The sequence below is a fragment of the Protomyctophum parallelum genome, assembly GCF_964188405.1.
Source record: "Protomyctophum parallelum genome assembly, chromosome: 21".
Lineage (NCBI taxonomy): Eukaryota > Metazoa > Chordata > Actinopteri > Myctophiformes > Myctophidae > Protomyctophum > Protomyctophum parallelum.
The window spans coordinates 25,491,598-25,512,952 of NC_139713.1; the positions used below are offsets into that span (position 1 = coordinate 25,491,598).

A 21,355-nucleotide genomic window follows, 5' to 3' on the forward strand; every position below is an offset into this window, starting at 1 on the left:
AAATTGCCTAGCGTCCACAGATGTCTTATCAAATAAAACTGCGGGTGCCTAGGACATCTTAAGGTATTTTTTTAATCGAAAATGTTTGTCTTGCTAAAAAATGTTTTGGTAACTGGCTGCTGTTTACGGCCCGACTTTAACCCCTTTTTTCTCTGAATCTACGCTGCATCCGTGCAGCGGATCAAAGCATGAATGTTCTAAGTTCTGGGCTAATTTCTGACTTAATGCTGCATTGCGGTTCTACAATATTAACACCTTTCATGACAGAAATTAGGGATGTTTTTTGGGACCGATACCGATTTCTTTTTCTCAGTTTCTCCAGATAGTGTGACTTGCCGATCACAGATAGGGTAAATGCCGATGACTGATCGCTGGCCGATTATCGGAGCATCTCTAACAGAAATGCATCGCAAAGTGCTTTACAAGGCAGAGAACAAACAAGAAAATGGTTTATATATATATATATATTAGGGCTGTCAATCGATTAAAATATTTAATCTGATTAATCGCATGATTGTCCATAGTTAACTGTGATTAATCGCAAATTAATCGCATATTTTTTATCCGTTCTAAATATACCTTAAATCAGTGGTTTTCAAGATTTTTCATATCAAGGTCCATTATTTATTCTGCATTTGAGCCACGGAACCACCATTTGATGACATTTAGCCTTCCAGACCTAAACTAAAGAACTGTATTGATGTTGGCCAATGGTACCATTACGAGAGAGAACAGGCCATGTTGATCAAAATAACATGTTTTCTAATTGTGTAGACTTAAATTAACTTAAGTAATGCAGCTGTTTAACAATTATTCAACTCTTCAGTGTAAAATTGCCATGCATCTCTCAACCATTCTGTCAAACTTCACAGTGCGTTAATCGTGCGTTAAAAAAAATAGTGCCGTTAAAAGGATTGTGAGTTAACTAGTTAATAGTGCGTTAACTTTGACAGCCGTAATATATATATATATATATATATATATATATATACACTAACAGAATAATGCCAAGGCAATAAAACTACAACAAAGGGCATTATAAGCAATAGTGAAAAGGTAAGTCTTGAGCTCTGATTTAAAAATGTCTACAGAGACATCAGACTTACGCTAGATGTAGAAATGGAAGATTTCGCTTCCCGGTTTTTGGGGGAAAGGGACAGCAGACGTTTTCAGAATTAAATCTCCCTCATCTGCTTGGCACTGTAGTGCCTTTATAGAGGGTATGCGCATGCTTAAAGTGAATGGCACATCGAGTGGCAAATCGAGTGGCAAAGCAATCAGATATGACTTTTCTGTGTGAATGTATGGTCTGTCAAGGCCAGAAAGTAGTTGTTTGCCACTCAGTCAGTAGGCGATCCTGCATAACTTCCGGGTTTGATGATGTACCCTCTATTCTGAAAGATTCAGTGGCACCAGAAGTGTAATAATCCTATCATGAGAACTGATAATGATGCATCTTTTTAAAATATCATTTAACACGACCATACAAAGCATCGTATTTGAAAATAAAGTGAGGAACAACTGTGTACTCTAATCTGTAGTACAAGCTCATGGTCATTAACTCATCACGCATGAGATTGTAGATCTGCTGTTTTTGAAAAATCATGAACATTTGTGCAAATTTATATATATATATATTTTAAGCGAACATTTTTAACCCAAATCTTTGCTTTTGTGTGGCGGGGTCCCTGGGTCGGCGGCCAAATGCAATATCATTTTGGGGGTCCTTGACATGGGGTGGGGGGGGGGGGAAGCTTGAGATTATATAGAAATTTAGGGATTTCATAAAACTGATTTTAGAAGATGTGTGTACTAGAATCGGCCTCATGTCTTAATGGGTTAAGGTGAGTGGATGGTGTATTTTTATAATGTCGTGCACTGTTTACTGCCTGGTTGCACGTAATGAGGAGGTGGTGCTGGGACGTTGGCTCACTGTGTGTGTGTGTGTGTGTGTGTGTGTGTGTGTGTGTGTGTTGAGCCCACGATTCATTCTGCTACATTTCCACTTGTCTTGCAGAACACCCAAGGTTATATAGGAGATACACTGTGTATTGTAGTGTATTGTCGCTGTTGTTGGGCAGAAACCCTGTATATCCAGCACTACCCCTTTTATACATTTATTTTTAAATTATTCCTAGTAATTGCCTGACTTTATTTATTTCAGTGGGTTTCAACCTTTTGAGGGGGTTCCAGGTGGTCCCAGCTAAATTATGGAGTTGGTAACCAAATCGACCCTTATTAGATCTTTTACTCTTAGAGCATATATTCAGTGATACTTTTTTCTCCTTTTGTGATAATCCTCCCTACTATAGCTGACCATATATAATTAGTTCCTCCCTATCCCCAGTGAACCATAGGGGTAAAAAAAAAACTAGTTTCGGCTTTGGTGGTGGGTGAGAAAGCCTTCATCCAATCAGGATAGAGTGGGCGGGCCTTGGTGCGCATGCTGTTGCATGTCCCCCCACTGTAGAGCACGTGCATTGTGCATATCTTGTTACCGGGGAGGACCGCGGTTTCTTTCAAATCACTGAATGCTCCTTTAAACACGGTGGACTTGATCTTTAGCTTTAACACTTCATGTGACAACTCGATGTTCTATCAATGTATGAGAGAATGCTTCGTTTGATCATGATAACGATGAATGGTATAGTAAACATATGAGAGAGAGAATGATGCTTCGTCTTAGCGTGACAACGATGAATGCTATAGTGAGAATGATGCTTCGTTTTAGCGTGAAAACAACGATGAATGGTATAGTAAGTGTGATGTGGTTTCCCACCCGTTTAGGCCTCTGCGAGAAACCTATCGAATGTCCTAGAGACTGTGAGTCTTTGAGAATCCTCCTCCTTTTTGTTTAAAGAAAGACCACGCCGTGCAGGCGTTTTGTTATTCTGCTCCTATGTTTCACACCCCCTCCCCTACCCTCCCGAGGTGGGACCCCCGGGCCACCTAGGGCGGGCAGTGCTGATGGAACCTAAATGGAGGCGGCCTAGTGTTACTCCCCGAGCCCTTTCTCTCTCTCTCTCTCTACCTCCTGAATTGTGTTGGATTACGGGGCTGTGGGATCATCCCTGCAGGTCTGTGAAACTGCATGAGGGGAGGGCTACTCGAGGGGAACAATGCCGGACCTTGTTTTGCCAGGTTTTAGCCGCGGCACTATAGTCGGTACTGAATGCAACTTATCTTGCTGTTGTCCGCTTTCAACCCGGCGTGTCGTCGTCCCCCCCTCCCCCCCGCCTGTTTGTTCAGAAATCCTTCCCGCAATCTTCAGAAGATGGAAGGAATGGAAGATCGGCGAGCTCACAGCGTCGTGTCCCTTTACGAGTCACAACGTGTTGTGAGCCTGTAGATCTGCTATTTATTTTGGCCATTTCTCTTAGGATGAAGTATATAGGGTTTAATTGAAGTTTTAAGTATTTAGAGTTTAATTGAAGAATATAGGGTTTAATTGGTTTAAGTGCCATGTTTATTTTTTTAATGTACAGGATAGGAACCATTGCATGTCTTCAGGAATCTATTTTCTAATTTTCAGACGTTGAGATTTTTAGTGTTTGTTCATTATTATCTGTGGGGTCCCGACCCACAGGTTGAGAACCATTGACTAACGTTTAAAATGTATTTCTGCTTACAGTTGCTACACATTTTAAAATTAGCTAGTATTGCTGCTTACTAGGGGTGTAACGATATAGAAATATCGATTTTAATTTAAAATATCATATTGTAAACGGCAAATATCGTATCATATCGTTTGACTTTCTATCGAATCATTTTACAATGTATATCAGTTTTATCAATACTGAGTACTTGTTAATTGTATTTAGCAATTTTAAGAAGAAAAAAATAAAACGATGGGTTTAATTACTTTAACATTCCATATAACTACACTTGGTCTATCAATAAATGTGTGTATTCTCTGTTCATGTCAAGGCGTGGGTTTGTCCATATGTGTTCAAATACAATGTCCATATATTTGCCAGAGAATCACTGTTTACTTATTTATATCCATAATAAGTATTTCCCTTAAAACCTGCACTAATACTATCCACAAGTTTCAAACATATTTGATGTATTTGTTAAATAGTTAATTTTAAATCATTGTATCGTATCGCCATAATAAACCAATCGTTACACCCCTACTGCTTACAGATGCTACACATTTTGGATATGAAAACCAAGTTTTATTTTTATTTTTTATGTTTTTTTTTTGTGGCTTTAGCCTTTATTAGGGACAGACAATAGGCTGACAGGAAATGGGGATAGAGATGGGGGGGAAGACATGCAGTGAAGTCCGTCGGGATCGGGAGTCGAACTGCCAGCCAAGGTGCCTGGACCACTGAGCCATGGCCCAGGCCATAATGACACCAAATTGTCAACCATGATGACAAGTCACAAGATGAAGTGGATTGAGTGTTTTGACTGTGGCGTTGCAAGGAGGAGATGATGTGATTGAATGCACATGTCTGCTCATGTTTGTCAACTGGCTACAAACTGCAGCATTTCTTTTAGATCAGATGGAGCTACTTTTGGAAAGTGGTGGAAAGTAACTAAGTACATTTACTTCAGTACTGTCTCTAAGTACACTTTGATTGTTTGATTTTTGTCTTTTACTTTCTATTCTGGAGTATTTCCAGTTCTACATCTCGGATCAAAAAATGTTACTTTTACTCCACTACATTTATTAGATTTTGTTACTAGTTACTTTGTAGATTTTGATTATTACAGGTATTACAAAACATACATATGCTCTTTTCTTTAATACGTTTTGAACTTGTGAAATTGGACATTCTGGGGTCAATGACATGAAAATGATTGAGAATCATTGGTTTCAACCATAATTCAACATTACTTTTGACACTACAGAAAATCAAGCCCAAAGTCACTTGTAATAAGCAGACATGGCAACACTGGGAAAGAAGTTGGGCTCCTTTCACTCCCATTTCTACACATGACTTCTATGCAGGCTCTGAATGGCTGATTGGCACGTGCAGTTGTGACGGTCTGTGCTCATACAGTAGTGTCACTTCCAGTCCATGACTGAAATGTGCACACGGTCAACATCACATTACTAGTATTTATGTTGTTGCTTTCTAAGCATTTGATTTACTACATTTGATTTGCTACTTTGGATTATGTATTGTAAACAGGATATATACATGGATTTGGGCATCTGCCGACATATTTTAACAGAACCAGAACTCTTGAGTGTCTACAACCCTTCACCCCAAAAAGAGGACCTTTTTGTCTATCGGCTAAATAACTTTGACCAGATGTGTGGATCTTTAGACTGATCAGGCCAGAGCCCCGAGCGAGGACATGGTTCACTTTTGGGTGGAAAAGCTCAAAGGATAACGTCCTAATCGAGGTCAGAATCTAGAATGGCTGGGAGGATTACAATGAAACAGGGCTTTTCGACCCAAACAACACCAATGCAACTAGTCCAGGCAACTGCTTGCAATTCCTTAGGCCCAAACCACACCAATGATTAGCCATGCATCTCCTTGCAACCAAACGGTTGCTTGTAGTTGCATGCAGCCATTATCGCCAATGGCAGTTGCAAGGAGTTACTTGCATTGGTGTGGTTTGGGGCCTACACATTGCTTTGACAGGATAGGTATTTAAAAGCAATTCGGGTCGAAAAAATTAAGTGGGTTGTAAAGAGAGGGGGGGGGGGGGGGGGGGGGGGGGGGGGAAATCACTTGTCTAAGGGAGAAGTCAAGGTCGGAACCAAGAATGTTTGAGTGGATTGTCACGAGTCTTTGGTGGGAGTGATCAGTAGGCTGCCCCCAAGAGACAGATGATGGAAAGGCACAGTGAAAATGTCACCGTGAGTGAGGTGGATGACGTCAGCGTCATATTGCTAAGTGAGGTATGCAATCCGTCTAGTTTTACATGTTGGCTCACTATAGGAATGCAATGCAGTGTACCTGGCCGTTCATTAACAGAAGTCATATTTGTTTTTTGATTAGATCCTTTGCGTCATTAACGTGCCGTTATATCAAATGCGTGACACCTTTTTTAGGCTCTCCCTAAGGCTTTAGTTCTGCACTTAATGCCACCCAAGTGACCCGATCAACCTTTAGTTAATGTTCTGCAGCTCAGTTTAAAATGAATGATCAAACAATTGCAATAAAATTAAATAATGTAATAAATCTTACTTGTGAAATGGTCTGAGTGGCAACTCCGACAGACGACAGTCTAATTTCCAAGTGTTTTCCAGTTTGTTCCAGAAAGAGTGTGATGGGTGCCTGCCAGTGTTCAAGACGCACACAGACGGAGCTTAAATAAGATGGTAGTTTTAACAAACAAGCAGGGCTTTGTAGATTAAAAGCAGCCAGCCAGCCTTTCCAGAAGACCATGTTGGCTACGATCATTCATTACAGGCATCACTATCACTTAATGAATCTGAATGCACTGGAACAAACTGAACCTTTCGGCTTACCAGCCTGACAGATATTATTTTACCGGGCCAAGAATGATAAATTGTCATACATTAATAATTCTCTCCATTAATGCTGTCAGGCAGAAACCTCTTGTGTCCATACCTTAACTATTTTAATTCCCTCCCTACTTACATACTACAGTCTCAAACAAAAGTAGCAAAAAAAAGCATCTACATGTCAACATTTCAAGCTTAGATGGTAGATCAGCTATTTTATTTATTTATTCGAACAGCAATGATTTTCAATGGCTATTGGCTATCGTAAAAACATAAGGAATATTTGTTTTATTTTGAAAAAGCTGCGAGTTCAAAATCAAAGCCCAGTTGTGGGGTGTGTGGGACATGGCATGATGATCTACCATGGTGACTTTGTAGCAGCAGCCTATCCGAGTGAACTGTTCTCAATGTTAGTGATGGAGCAAACTGCAAAACAATGTTTAGAGTCAGCCATCTCTCATATGAAATGATGCACACACACACACACACACACACACACACACACACACACACAAATCGTTGTCAAATGCAGCCCCTTTGTAGACAGTGTTGTCAGCAGTGAGAGTGCTCTCTCGCATCCTGTTCCAAAAATAACCGATCTACATGCTAGCAACACTTTACATCGCGACTTCGCGAGGTGTTGACAGCTTGTAGAGCTCTTCTTTTTTTTTAGGCAAATGTCTTCCTTCAGCTTATGACGGTACCACGGCTCTCCCTAGTTCCACTGAAAAGGCTGATCTAAATCGGCTAAGTTTTAATGTACAGTGCGAAAACCGAAAAGTCACTAGCACCAAGTGTGGTTAATTTTGCTGGTCGAGTGTGGTGTATGGCTCTAAAAGGCTGGTAAATGTAATTTCTGACTAATCTACAGCAGTTTAGTTGGCTTTATTAGTCATTTTTGAGTGGCGCTAGCCACTCCTATACGCAGCTATGTATGTGAGCATGGAAATAGAGTTCTTTTTCCACCACCATGTGTCACTGTTTTGCAGCCTAACCCACAGGCGCACACGTGCAGTACAGCACCACTCAGTTTTGCAAGTGATGGGATCAAAAATAAAGATCTTGGTTCTATGATAGGGATGTTAATGATTCATTGATTGAACTGATTAATCATTGCATTTTTTGATGAATTTAAAAATGGATCTGCTACCCTTCAAAGCCGTGCTTGAGCTCCACGATTCATGAATCATTGACTCATTAGTCGACGGCTCGTTTTTAGGGCTGGAAGCTTCGACTTAAAAACAAAAAATACAATCGAAGGTCAGCCCTACATACAGTACAGTAACCCTCTGCTTGTTATTATTAATTATGCGTAACAACTTAATAATTGTATAATGTGCTGTTCCACTGACATGATGATGCATTATTGAATGGCCCTTAAAGTAAAGTGTTACCAAGAGTTGTATTGTCATTGATCGCTGTATCGTTGACTGTACGGCGGTTGTGTCTCGCAAACCAAAATAGCAGACCTATAAGTTCACAATGCATCGTGGATGCCATGATGTGTTGTGAGCTTGTAGGTCTGCTTTGTAGGTTGTAAATCTGCCACTTTGGGTTAACCAAATTAGGCTGTAGTCGAGTGAATGCGGGCCAGCGAATGACGACATTTGCTTCAAAGAGCCCCTGTTTTGCAGGGAGGCTACGTTGCTGATTAAATGTTGCGCAACAGGCTCACTCCCGGTTCATTTGTGCAAGAGCTAAAGTAGATCTTTGTGCTCCAGAGAAGTTCTTATAAATGTGATACATTTGGGATCAACATTGCGTATTTCAAGCGGTACAAAATCAGATTCCAAAGCTCTTCTACGCGTCCGTTGTGCTTTGCAGTGGAGCATTGGACGGCCCTTGTTGTTGCCAGGCTGCAACATGCGTTTCCCATGTAGATAATGTCCCCGGACCCACCCCCCCCCCCCCCCCCCCCCCCCCCCCCCCCCCCCCACTCCGGTCCTGTACACCTGAAAGTGATACCTCTTACATAGTGTCTAGTTCAGGGTTTGCTACCGTGGCACAATTGGGGGGTTTTGACACAAGTCCAGGGAGGAGTGCTGCATAATACTTTGATAATATTTGGAATTTCTCACTTCAGTTTAGAACCACTTAGAGTCTTAGAGATTACTTATTTTATCCTCTTGTACCAAGCAGATCAACGGTGTGTGGCATATTTTTCAATTGTATTATAAATATCAAGTCTAAAGAACCTGTCCTAATAGAAAATCCAAGTTTTTCTCGTGACAGAATGTATTGTACGTATTATTTATGAACCGTAATATGACAAGTTGCTCTAAAGTATAACAATATATTTCAGGGGTGCTGTGGGTGGAGAAATGTACAAGCTGTAAGGGCTAGTGCCCTGAGTTAAACAAGTTTAAGAACCACTGGTATATGTTTCTCAGTCCCAGTTCAGGGGGATCAATCCATTTAAAGTAAACGGCTGTTTAACCGTCGGCGAGAAAGACGATTCCACAGCTGGCACACACCGACTACCTGGACGCCACATCCTTGTATAATATGCATTTTAGAAAGGGAAATATTATAGAGTGGTGCAAAATAAAACTCCCTCAGAGTCCCTCTACTTGTTTGTTTTCATTCTGATTGTGGTTGCTGCGATGACACCTGAAACATAAACATTTATATTATCTGAAAGTGTACATAATGATGACATAACTCGCCCTAAAACAACCTCCAGGCTGAAGCGGCTTATGCCGACCACGGCTTACATAAAACACACTGCATGGCCATATGTCTATTGCAGTGGTTGAAAGAGAAATTAGACCTTTTCCCAGGACCCAAACTGGTGAAAATGGCTGATCTACAAGCGCACAACGTGTCGCTTCGTGCAGCTTTGCAAGCTTTTAGATCTGCTATTTTCAGTACTATTTAAACTTTTTTTTTTAGTTAATGGCAATTACTATATTTTTTCATTATTTAATTGATAAAGTTGTGATTGGTTTTCTTTTTTTTACTTTGTTTTTATTCAAAAGTTCTCTTTTTTTTACACCAAATAATAATAATGATCAAACACAAGTAAAACATACGAATCAATGAAAACAAAAAACTGAAGAAACAAAAAACATACATAAAAAACAAAAAAAACAAAGAAAAACAAAAAAACAGCTTGACATAACTACTATAATACAGCATTATTTTCCAAGTTGAGTTAGGCAGGAGAAGAGCTGGAGACATGAATCACAATACACTTCAGTTATATAAAAGCATTATTTATTTATTTTTCAGACACAACCACTACATGACATTTTTACAGACCCAACAACCTCTACACATATATTGAAACACCCAAATACAATATCACAGAAGTCCATCTAAGTATGAAACTGTCCATTTTTAATTGTAACCTTGCGGTTATTTCTTCCATTATATAAACCTGCTTCAGTCTCTGCTTCCATTGGGTTATAGTAGGTGGCTTTATTTCCTTCCAATTTACTGTTATCATTTTCTTAGCAATCAGTAAAAGTATACTTAATATGTAACTCCATGCATGCACCTCCTCTGGTATAATACCAAGCAGACTGTTTTATTCAACCTTTTTTTCTTTTTTAAATAATGTATATATTTTGTAAATGTAGGAAACAGACAAAAGGAAGATATGTACTCGCGACCCATACAAATTGGTCCGTGACCCAAACATGGGTCCCGGCCAACTTTTGGGAAACGGTGGTCTAGTGGACATGCAAAGTGTGATCACATACGAAGTGTGATTACATATAGGTCTGTCACAATTGTTAATAATCATCTACTCAATTATTTATGATGATTGCAATTATTTGAGATAAACACAATTATTTCGGCAATCGTTTCCTCCATGTTGAAAAATGTTAAAATTAATTTTAAGGTTTTAGATTTAGACTATTGCCGCTATTTTGTAAATTCTATGGAAAGAAGAAATGATGAAATTGGTCAGTGATTCTTTGTATATTTAAGTTATTTGTCATATCTGCCCTGAGCAATTTGTGATTATGAAGCATAAAAGGCTTCATAATCACAAACAATAGTAACAATTAAATCGTTAATTGCAATTATTTGTGTGACAGTTGATCTTCAGCATAAATGTATAATCGTGACAGGCGACAGCCCTAATCACAAACAAAGCGTGATCACATTCTGCTTCATCAGTTTTAGGAGCGGTTATGGTTTCCTCCCTAAGAGGCCCTGCGGGTTATCGACGTTACAACAAGTTACAACAGAGTTTGTCACGATCAGACACACATGCCATTGTGCAGGAGTGTGGCTGCTGCTGTCCCAGCCATGCTGGTGTAACCATCATCCACTGTTTTGTGGATGATGGTGATGATGGCAGCCCGCTGTCCCCCAGCTAAAAGATTGTTTCGTCGCAAGTACTGAGTAATACGTGGCCTCTACCGGCTGGTAGAGCGGCCAGATGGGAACCGTGAGGTTCCCGGTTCCATGCTGGGCTCGCCCAGAGTTGGTGTCGAATTGTCCTTGAGCAAAACTCTGAACCCCCAATTGCTCCTGAGTCCTGATGTGCAGGTTGCTGCCTTACATGGTTTCCTCCATCATGTATAAATGTGTGTGAATGGGTGAATGTAATGCACAATCTATGTAAAGCACTTTGCATAAAAGCACTATTATAAATGCACCATTTACCACCTTTTAAGCTTGTAGATCTGCTATTTTTGCTACTTTTTGTGCGACACTAGTAGTAGTCAGTAGACGGACAGGGGTCCTCTACACCAAATATCTTGTCATATGGAGCACCCCCATCTTTATCACACGTACAATCCATACATCTGCAGGTGTTTGACACTTTTTGCAGAATGTCAGCCACGGAATATTATGACACCATGGTTTATATCGGAAGAGAACGTGCTGAGTTTTCAGAATAGATGCAAATACAAATAAGCAATGATCACAATGGAGAAAGTTCTTTCTAAGGTGCAATGTCACAAAGCTCCGTTTAGAATTTTCTTTGGCAATGTAATTGTAAACGTATGTTTTCTCACGATGCCAATAAAGCCCTGTTGAATTAAATTGAGAGAGAAAGAAACGAAAAACCACCATTTCAAATTAAATTAAAATGTGTTCGCCCCGCAACTACAACAGCTTCTGTGTGGAAAAATTGACCCGTTCCAAGTCGATGCACAAACGGGGCTGTGTGTCCTGCCCGGCCAGCCCTGGGTGGGTATTATTGATGTGATGCCCCTGCCCCCCCCCCCCCCCGCCTGGCGGTTCAATAAAGACCCCCAGGAGCCCATAGCAGAACTATGACACAGAACCACCGCAGGCCCACTCACTCTCACTGAGATAGAATAGGCCTGGCTTTGTAAGCCAAGTGTCTATTAATTTAAGTCTGTCTGTGATATGAACAGTCAGCTGATTGATTGATTTAATAGTTTATTAGACAGAAATGTAACAGACTACAGTCAAACGCTTAGTCCAAAAGGGATGGCGTCAAAAAAAGTCCCTGCTGTCTTGTTTCCATTTAAGCCCTATGCAATTCATATACAATGTTATGCTATCATTTACTTTTTTCATTAATCGATTAGCATGTTTTTTCTTCCAACCCATTAAGACGTGACTCTGATTCTACAAATGCCTTCTCAATCAGTAGAACACACACTCTTTCAAAAATGTTCAAAAATAGATGTGCTTCTGACACCACGTGACACATTGTCTAACACCCACCTCTGGTGATGAGGACTAGCATTGTCAGAATAAAACAATCAAATATGTGTTTGGAGTTAAATATAAACAGTACATAATTCATATGTGTCTTATAAATTATCCAACGACAAGGTGACATGTGCAGAGTTGCGGTGGGTGGGTGGTATAAACCTGAGCCCATCTGTCCGCAGTGACACCCCCAACCACGGACCCCGTAGGTGGCCCCCTCTGTGACTCACCCACGTCACCTGGGCTGTGACAGCGTGAAGGCGGGGCCTGTGGTGAGCCAAAGAAAGTGGCCACATTGTGCCCATCCCATCTCTCTCTGGGGACAGACGGGGCTAAGCGAGGTGACTATAGAGAGAGCGACCGTGTCAGCGATCTGTGTCAAAGCTAGTCAGGGGTAGAGTGGCCGGATGGCAATACGTGAGGTTCCCAGTTAGATCCCGGGCTCCCCAGAGTCAAGTGTCCTTGAGCAAGACGCTGAACCCCTGCTCCTGATGTGCATGTTGGTGTCTTGCATGGTTTCCTCTGGCATCGGTGTGTGACTAGGTGAATGTAATGCACAATCTATGTAAAGCGCTTTGGATAAAAGCTCTACTCTATATAAATGCACCATTTACCAGCCAACAAACTGGGACAAGTGTTTAAAAGAACACCGTCACCCCCCAAAAAACCGAAATAGACCGAAAAGAGAAACTAGTGAAAATGTAAATATATCCCATTTATAAGCTTGTAGATCGGCTATATTTGGAAGATTTGGTGGAAGGTTTCTATGGAGCAGAGTATTTTCTAGCTCGATGATTTGAAAAGCTGGAGCTTTTCAGGGTCAAACTGACTTGTCTTGGTCGATAGCGTTGCTATTCAAGTTCAACACCGTCACCCATGTGTCTATTCAAGTTCAACACCGTCACCCATGTGTCTATTCAAGTTCAACACCGCCATCCATGTTAATTACCCAAACGTGTCTCTCTGAGGACACGGTCGGCTTCATTGACGAGACAAAAATAATCCCCCAAACATCCTCTACAGCTCAATTTGACATCGATACTGCCATGACTGGAGGTCACTTTGTCGTTCTAAAAAGTGTGTGTGTGTGTGTGTGTGTGCGTGCACTTAATACTACTACTATACTTTTGAGCACCACATGTATAGTACAATTTGAGAAATGGACATTGTTAGGAGGACCGTTCACCTCATTGAGTAATGGTTGTTTTGTGGTTTAACAAATGTATATTTTTTGGGATATGCTCATTTTGTTCACCCCATTTTATACTTGCAAGAAATCTACAAGCTCACAACATGTCGGAGATTAACTGTATTTGTCCACAATTTTCAATGCTGTCCTAACATATTGACGTCCTCACAAGGATGGTAATACAAATGTGTGTGAGTGCGCGTGCTTCTGGTGTACAACTCGAGCACTGTCTGAGTGATCCGACAACCAACTTGGCATGTGTGTGTCTCACACACCTGTACATCTCGTACTGACCTTGACACGGGCCTAGCAGGCGCTCGGATCAGATCATTATGCAACACTGTAATCAAAGCTTTCTCTTCTACCCAAAAGGGAGCTGGCAGCACAATATCTCTGCAGCAATTCATCAGGGAGGAGCCGTCTGTCTAGCTAGCAGACAAGATTATTAGACCTGACATTTTTTTATTTCCACCGCAGTTATTTGAGATAATCACAATTATGTTTTAACTAATCGTCATCATTTCCATGTTAAAAATGTCAATACGACCCAGACGGTTAGCTCAACCATCTGGGCACCTAATTTGCGGAGCCAGCCTGACGCCGTGTCACGGGTTCGACTCCCGACCCCGATGGCCTGCATGTCTTCATCTCTCTCCCCACTTCTTGTCAGATTACTTTCCTATCGATAAAGGCAGAAATGGGGAGTCAGCGGCCAATTACATATATTTTCTTTGGGTCCTTGACATGAAAATGTCAGAACGACTGACATAGAAACATGAGGTTTTTCTGAAAACTGTCAGTATTTAGAAGGCATTTGTAGAATGGTCCTCGGGTCTGAATGGGTTAATGACTTGTGTTAGAGAATGATCATATTTTGCACGATCATTATGTTCAACGTCGTCTCCTCTGGTCTGTGCATCAGGAACCATTTGAAGATGGCTTTGCCAACGGTGATGAGCTCACCCCCGCTGAGGAGGCTGCGGCCAAAGAGGCGGCGGAGTCCAAGGGAGTCGTCAAGTTTGGATGGATCAAAGGAGTACTGGTGAGTGTCTGTGTGTCATTCTTGATTGCATTCACTAAAACTATGATGAAAAATGCTCATCGACTACCTTTTTTCCACTGACTAAAACTATTTTGATTCCCAAACTGGCGGGTCCCCCCGATGATTAGCTTGATGTGCAACACTGATTTCTCACCCAACAATACACAAATCAACATACACAGTATAACCGTACTATACACAAGGTATCTGCACATTTCTAAAGTGACAATAAAATGCATATCGAATATCTAAATACTAGGGCTGGGACTTTTAACTGATCATTTCGAGTTTAGATCCGAGCTTAGTTTTTGCACCACGGAACCTTTCTCACTGGATGAGTTTCAGGCGTACCGAACATACCGGTAGCGCACCAACCAACAGACGACAAACGGCGATCATGGGATCTTCAGCGTGTTTGAGTAGATGGTGCGCTGTGATTGGCCAGTCGCTGCGATTGACAGCCTAACCCTAACCTCAGTAAAATTATACCTAAACCTAACTTTAACCCTAACCTCATTAAAACTATAAAACTAGTGGCTGGGGGCGTTTCCATGGATGTGGAAGAACGACGGAATTAGCTGAAGATACCATGTGAGCAAACGGTAACCCCGGGACACGCAATCAGACTGCTTTGCTTGGCCCAGTGGATGATGGGACATTTTGATTAAACAAAACCTCACTGGACCGGAAGGTTAGCTCAACCGTCTGGGCACCTAGGCTGCTGAGCCAGCCTGACGGCATGCCGCAGGTTCGACTCCCGAGCCCAATGGCCTTTGCCACGTGTCTTCCCCCATCTCTCTCCCCATTTTATGTCGGTCTACTTTCACATATCAATAAAGGCAGAAAAAAAAAAAAAAAAAAAAAATCTCCACTCGTGTATATATAAATCTGTTTTAATTGAAAAATAAACTTCTTGGTCAAATATTGATATGTGATTAAACATGCGATTTATTTGTATTCATTCATTACAAAGACCTATAATTAATGAGATCATTATTTTAATGTGGTAAAGGGTTAATATTTTTTACACACAAACCAACTCTCTGGGTTTCACTAGTGTGTATGTCGGCGGCTTGTTTTCACCACAGCGTCCATTGGGCGCCACCAATGTGTGACACCATGGACGGCGTCCATGAAATCATGTCTCGCCCCGTTGAGGATTGTGTCTGCAGTGTGTGAAGTAGTCTCTCAGCTGTGTTAACGACGCTGACACAGGCGTCCGAATGGGCCTGCGGCGCAACGCTACACACAACCTTTAAAATGAACTCTCCATTTCTCCCTCCATGTTCGAGAAAACTACCAGCCTCGTTTTCCAGTCTAACATTAACGTAGCTATAATTTTATGGCTGGGCAATTTAGAACCGATAACCAACTTCAATTGAGTAGCAAGGTTTTTATGCTCATTTGTGTCTTTTGTCAGGTGAAACCTAGCGACCTAGTCATGATTGACTGGACCCTAAACCAATGGGTGTCTGACCCCAAACTCTGAAACGCCAAACGCAGACCACTACGACGACTGCTAAAACGGTTGCGTCTCAAATCATTGGTGTTGTTTGGGCTTAAAGGTGCTGCACGTGATATAGAGCTGTAACTAAAGTCCTCTATATTCGGAGAAATCACTGCTGATGTTCAGTAACTAGAGTCTGCCAGAGTCTCTCTGTCCAGCTCTGTAGTAAATCAGAAAATACATGTTCAGATGGTTTACAAATCCCCCCCCCCCCCACAAATCACCACAAAGCTCATTCATCAGCTAGTGCTCCAGGTCCCATCGTGTCCGCTCATTCATTTGTGTCAGCTCTTCCAATTTAACTAGTTTAGTAGGTTTCAGTAGTTGTTTGTACTAGCCCTTACCCGTTGTATCCCCCCCTTGTGGCCGCGGGGGGTACTACGCCCTGGGTGCGTTTTCGCATTTTTAATTCACTAATAAATTCATTATTAATCATGAATGTGTCAAATCGAAAAAAGGCCTTTGTTAAGACCTCCATATTATTATGGTCAATGCCTGCGTGGGAGTGATTGGTGCAGGCAGTGAGGAGCTACGGCAGTCACAATGACACACAGACAGACAGACATTGACTGAATTATAGTATGATGATGATGACGAGTCCATGTTGATGTAGATGTTTGACTCCACAGGTCTGCTGCATGCTAAACATTTGATAAGTTAAGTCCATATTCATAGGTAGATGTTTGACTCCACAGGTCTGCTGCATGCTAAACATTTGATAAGTTAAGTCCATATTGATAGGTAGATGTTTGATTCCACAGGTTCGCTGCATGCTCAACATTTGGGGTGTGATGCTGTTCATCCGCATGTCGTGGATCGTGGGCCAGGCAGGAATCGGTAAGCTGAGCTCACAAACCATCAGTACTCTGACACACACACACACACACACACACACAGACCACAAAGACACATCATGACTTAGTGTTTTTAACCTGCAGTCACGCTAGAGCTGTCATGATTACACATTTAAGTTGACGATTAATTGTCACACTAATAATTGTGATTAACGACTTAATATTTTTTTGCATTGAACATTAGAATATATTAATTACAAATAACTAAAATATATAAAGAAATGACTGACATTTTCATCGTATACAATAAAAAATAATAGCCTAAATAGATGATCTACCTTCCTTCCTTCCTCTCGCCAGTTTTGTCCTGTGTCATCGTGCTCATGGCCACTGTGGTGACCACCATCACCGGCCTGTCAACCTCGGCCATCGCCACCAACGGATTCGTCCGAGGAGGTACGTTTTTTTTAAATTTATTATCCCACTGGAGGATTAGGCCACTTGAGTTGCAGCATCTCGTTTTCGAGGGGGTCCCTCAAATGTGGACTATACACGATGCACCCTTGTTATAAAGCTCTCTACAATACACTATGCTAATCTTTCTGTGACTCGGCACAAACGGATGTGGATTGAAAGCGTGGTTTTAAGTGCATAGTGCTGCACAATTAACCGAATCTATACCAATCCCGCGATTTCTCCTTGCAACCTCCTTTGCCAACACGAGAGATCTCGGGTTTGTTTAATGTCATTTAATCCAGAATTAATACTTTTTTTAGCATCCATCGTTGGCCTCCGGTGGCTCCCATGGTAGTCCGGCAGCCGACAGGGTTCTTTTGTTTAAAGTTTTTTTGTTATACAGTCTTTTTTTTTTATTGGCCTACAATATTGTCTATATACCGGTACATACATTCATGAAACCACTTGCTGGCTGTCGATATTGAGCAATTTGTTATACAGTATATAGGATGTTAATTGTACGATCACATATAAACCCCTACAAATAAATTGCTCAATGTTGACTGCTGGTCAGCATGTGCATTGATGAATGTATGTACCGGTACTGTATATAGACAATATTTTAGGCCAATTCAAAAGTCTATACAAAATGTCCCATCCCACAACCCCGACTGCCGGACTATGGTGTGTAGTCATCGAATATCCAAAATCTCCTCATTCACATGTGCGCACACAATCTAAAGCATTTTAGGGCTCAGATTGAGATAAAGGACCATGTTTAGAGCTTAATAAAACATTTACTCGAGGTCGTGCTATGCATATTAATAGTTTGAGCGGCAGATCATGGCCGTGAGCGAGCCTGGCGCTACAATTGCGGGAAATCACTTCTGGGTCGGAAGTGACGTTTAAGTATTTTTAAAGCCACAGCAGTTGGCTCCACAACTCCACATTGGTGCCACATTTGGTGCCACAAGTAGTAGTAATGTTCAGAAACTAGTAAACTACAGACTAAAGACAATTGTGTAGATTCTCTGCACAGAATTGAGATTAACATTTGAGCAAGAATCATGCTGCACTTAAAGTGCCGTGGGGGCATTTGTGGCCTAAAGGTCAGTGGAGCGTTTTTTTTTGTTCAACCGAATGGTCCTCGGTTCAAAGGACCTGCACTCGACCACCCCCAACGCCATGAGCAAGGTGCTAAACCCCAAAACTGCTACCGGGAGGGCTGCTCTGTGGTGACCAACAGTATCGGGTACTACAGTATCAGACTGTGGTTGTACTGTTAAGCTCCCGTGCAACAGTATCAGAGTGGTTGTACTGGTCAGCTCCCGGTACTACAGTATTAGACTGTGGTTGTACTGGTCAGCTCCTGGTACAACAGTATCAGAATGTGGTTGTACTGGTCAGCTCCCAGTACAACAGTATCAGACTGGTTGGTCAGCTCCCAGTATAACAGTATCAGACTGTATACTGGTCAGCTCCCACTACAACAGTATCAGGCTGTGGTTGTACTGGTCAGCTCCGAGGTCTGAAAGTGCGCGTGTGTGAATGTGAAGCAGGTGTTTTCCTGAAACAGAGAATTTTGTTCTCAGCTAACTTCCTCTGTAAAAATAAAGGTAAACAAAAAACCTACGTAAACATACATACTGGAGCACACTAGAGGTTCCCAACCACTGGTGGTACTAGTACCACTGGTACTAGTACCACTGGTGGTACACAGAGGAGTCGCCCAAAAGGAGATAATAAGTCGAATGAAATATTGATATTCACCATGAAGGTGAATGACCACCTAGCCAGATATTATCCCGCTTATTACATGGCTACCTAACATAAATTAATAAATTGACCCAAAATACAACAAACAAAGTGTCACACATTCGTGCTGGCTGCGTCTGCCCAGCTGCAGGGCTGGAGCACTGTCGTAAAACAAGGAAGTGAGTTGCTCAAATGGGATCCATTTTTGGTTACTGCTTCGTCTATTTCCAGCTCAAATGTTTTCAAAAACATTTTTGAGAGCAATGTTTAGCTGTAAATGACAGTATGACACTGTGTGTGTTTAGAGGGTTTGATTAGGCAGCGGTCAGTTATAGAGCAGAGCGGTCATTATCCAGCAATAACAGACGGATGAATTCAGCGATTGACCAATCATAATCAAGCATTCAACCAAGCCCTGTAATAAGGTCTTATGAAACACTGAATAACAAAATGATTGTCTAAAGCAGTTATTTTTCCTCTGAGCAGCCCTTCTTGTATCTGACAAAAGCTGAGACCCTTTCTCCTCACACACACATGGCCCCGTGCCCTCCAGTGATCTTTGGCGGGGACCCCCCGGGGTCACTCGGGACCCCCACCCCAGGCTGTGAAACGGTGCTCTAAAGGGGTACATACTACACACACCGATAGAGAAAGACTTTCCATCTGCCACCAATTAAAAGAATATTATCCAAGAAAATTCTTCCAGGAGTCTTAACGTTCCCTGGGAAAAGCATAAATAAGATCATTATGACATTTTAACTGGCAGAGCGGGCATTCTTTCTGCCCTGCGCTGTGGTGGAACATATGAGCTCACTGCTGGGTCACAGCGTATTTTGCTGCAGCATGTTGCAATGTTGCATGGACTCCGTTCTCGCTCACATATTTCCCCCGTAAAGCAGAGAAGGTGCAAATTCACTGCTCCTTTTTTATATCAGACAATCAGGCAATATATACATTAGTAGGCTAATTTAAACGTTGACTGTGCATTGATGTGGATTGTTTTCTGCAAGTCAATCTTGTACTCTGGTGCACCCTGAGGTTACAATGAAAACACAAGCATTTTGTGTTTACAAAAAGCTTGCAGTTGTAATATAATTCAGCACTATGCGTTTAATGTTAATGTCCTGCTCACTTGACCGAAGTCAGTATGGACCTCTAGAAAAACAAGTGTTGTCCACTCTAGCTTAAAGACTGGTTAATATAACATTTTGTTTCAGTGAATAAAATATATATTTTAAGTTATGGTTTCCAGCTTTAACTTCTTCTTTAACTTCGTCGTGGTGCACAACACCCGCTCTGTCACATTTTCTCAGCTGCCTTGTCATATTTACTCACGTAGCGTCTGGTATTTTCTCTGTTCCAGGGGTCTTTAACGTTTTTCAACCCCCAAGGACACCCTAGCTGAGAGCTACATACGTATAGTATTTCTTTGCAGATTACACTTTTTCATAGATTTCATATTGTTTGATGAACACTATCATCAGTGTTGGATTCACGTTGATGTGTATTTTCATTCATTTAACCACTAAGTGGTTACCACATGTAACCCCTTCACTGTCAATACTTGACGTAAACTTGACCTTTGACTCTGTACCTGGTCGGCTGAAAATAGCCGATCTACAAGCTGACGAGCTGTGAGCTTGTAGATCGGCTATTTTCGCCAAATGTTCTCAGAATAGGGATGCTATAGGCGTCCCACTGCCCTATAGGGGTCCCGGTCCCACTGTCCTATAGGGGTCCCACTGTCCTATAGGGGTCCCACTGCCCCATAGGGGTCCTGTCCCACTGCCCCATAGGGGTCCCACTGCCCTATAGGGGTCCCACTGCCCTATAGGGGTCCTGTCCCACTGCCCTATAGGGGTCCCACTGCCCTATAGGGGTCCCACTGCCCTATAGGGGTCCTGTCCCACTGTCCTATAGGGGTCCCACTGTCCTATAGGGGTCCCACTGCCCTATAGGGGTCCCACTGCCCTATAGGGGTCCCACTGCCCTATAGGGGTCCCACTGTCCTATAGGGGTCCTGTCCCACTGCCCTATAGGGGTCCCACTGCCCTATAGGGGTCCCACTGTCCTATAGTGGTCCCACTGTCCTATAGTGGTCCCACTGCCCTATAGGGGTCCCACTGCCCTATAGGGGTCCCACTGTCCTATAGGGGTCCCACTGCCCTATAGGGGTCCCACTGCCCTATAGGGGTCCCACTGCCCTATAGGGGTCCCACTGTCCTATAGGGGTCCCACTGCCCTATAGGGGTCCCACTGCCCTATAGGGGTCCCACTGCCCTATAGGGGTCCCACTGTCCTATAGGGGTCCTGTCCCACTGCCCTATAGGGGTCCCACTGCCCTATAGGGGTCCCACTGTCCTATAGTGGTCCCACTGCCCTATAGGGGTCCCACTGTCCTATAGGGGTCCCACTGTCCTATAGGGGTCCCACTGCCCTATAGGGGTCCCACTGCCCTATAGGGGTCCCACTGCCCTATAGGGGTCCCACTGTCCTATAGGGGTCCCACTGCCCTATAGGGGTCCCACTG

The 21,355-nt window shown here is 42.3% G+C and overlaps 2 protein-coding genes across 2 annotated transcripts in view; both read left to right on the plus strand.

The window, feature by feature from the left end:
• LOC310879491 (kelch-like protein 23) overlaps nt 1–21,355 on the plus strand; it is a 131,300-nt gene that overhangs the window by 73,840 nt on the left and 36,105 nt on the right. The gene's annotated exons all lie outside the window — the stretch shown is intronic.
• Nucleotides 1–21,355, plus strand: part of slc12a2 (solute carrier family 12 member 2) — an 85,349-nt gene that overhangs the window by 16,243 nt on the left and 47,751 nt on the right. Inside the window, exons 2-4 of the mRNA XM_083794221.1 lie at nt 14,194–14,313; nt 16,582–16,657; nt 16,975–17,070. Of these exons, the coding sequence (XP_083650347.1) occupies nt 14,194–14,313; nt 16,582–16,657; nt 16,975–17,070 (292 nt within the window). The remainder of the gene's footprint in view (nt 1–14,193; nt 14,314–16,581; nt 16,658–16,974; nt 17,071–21,355) is intronic.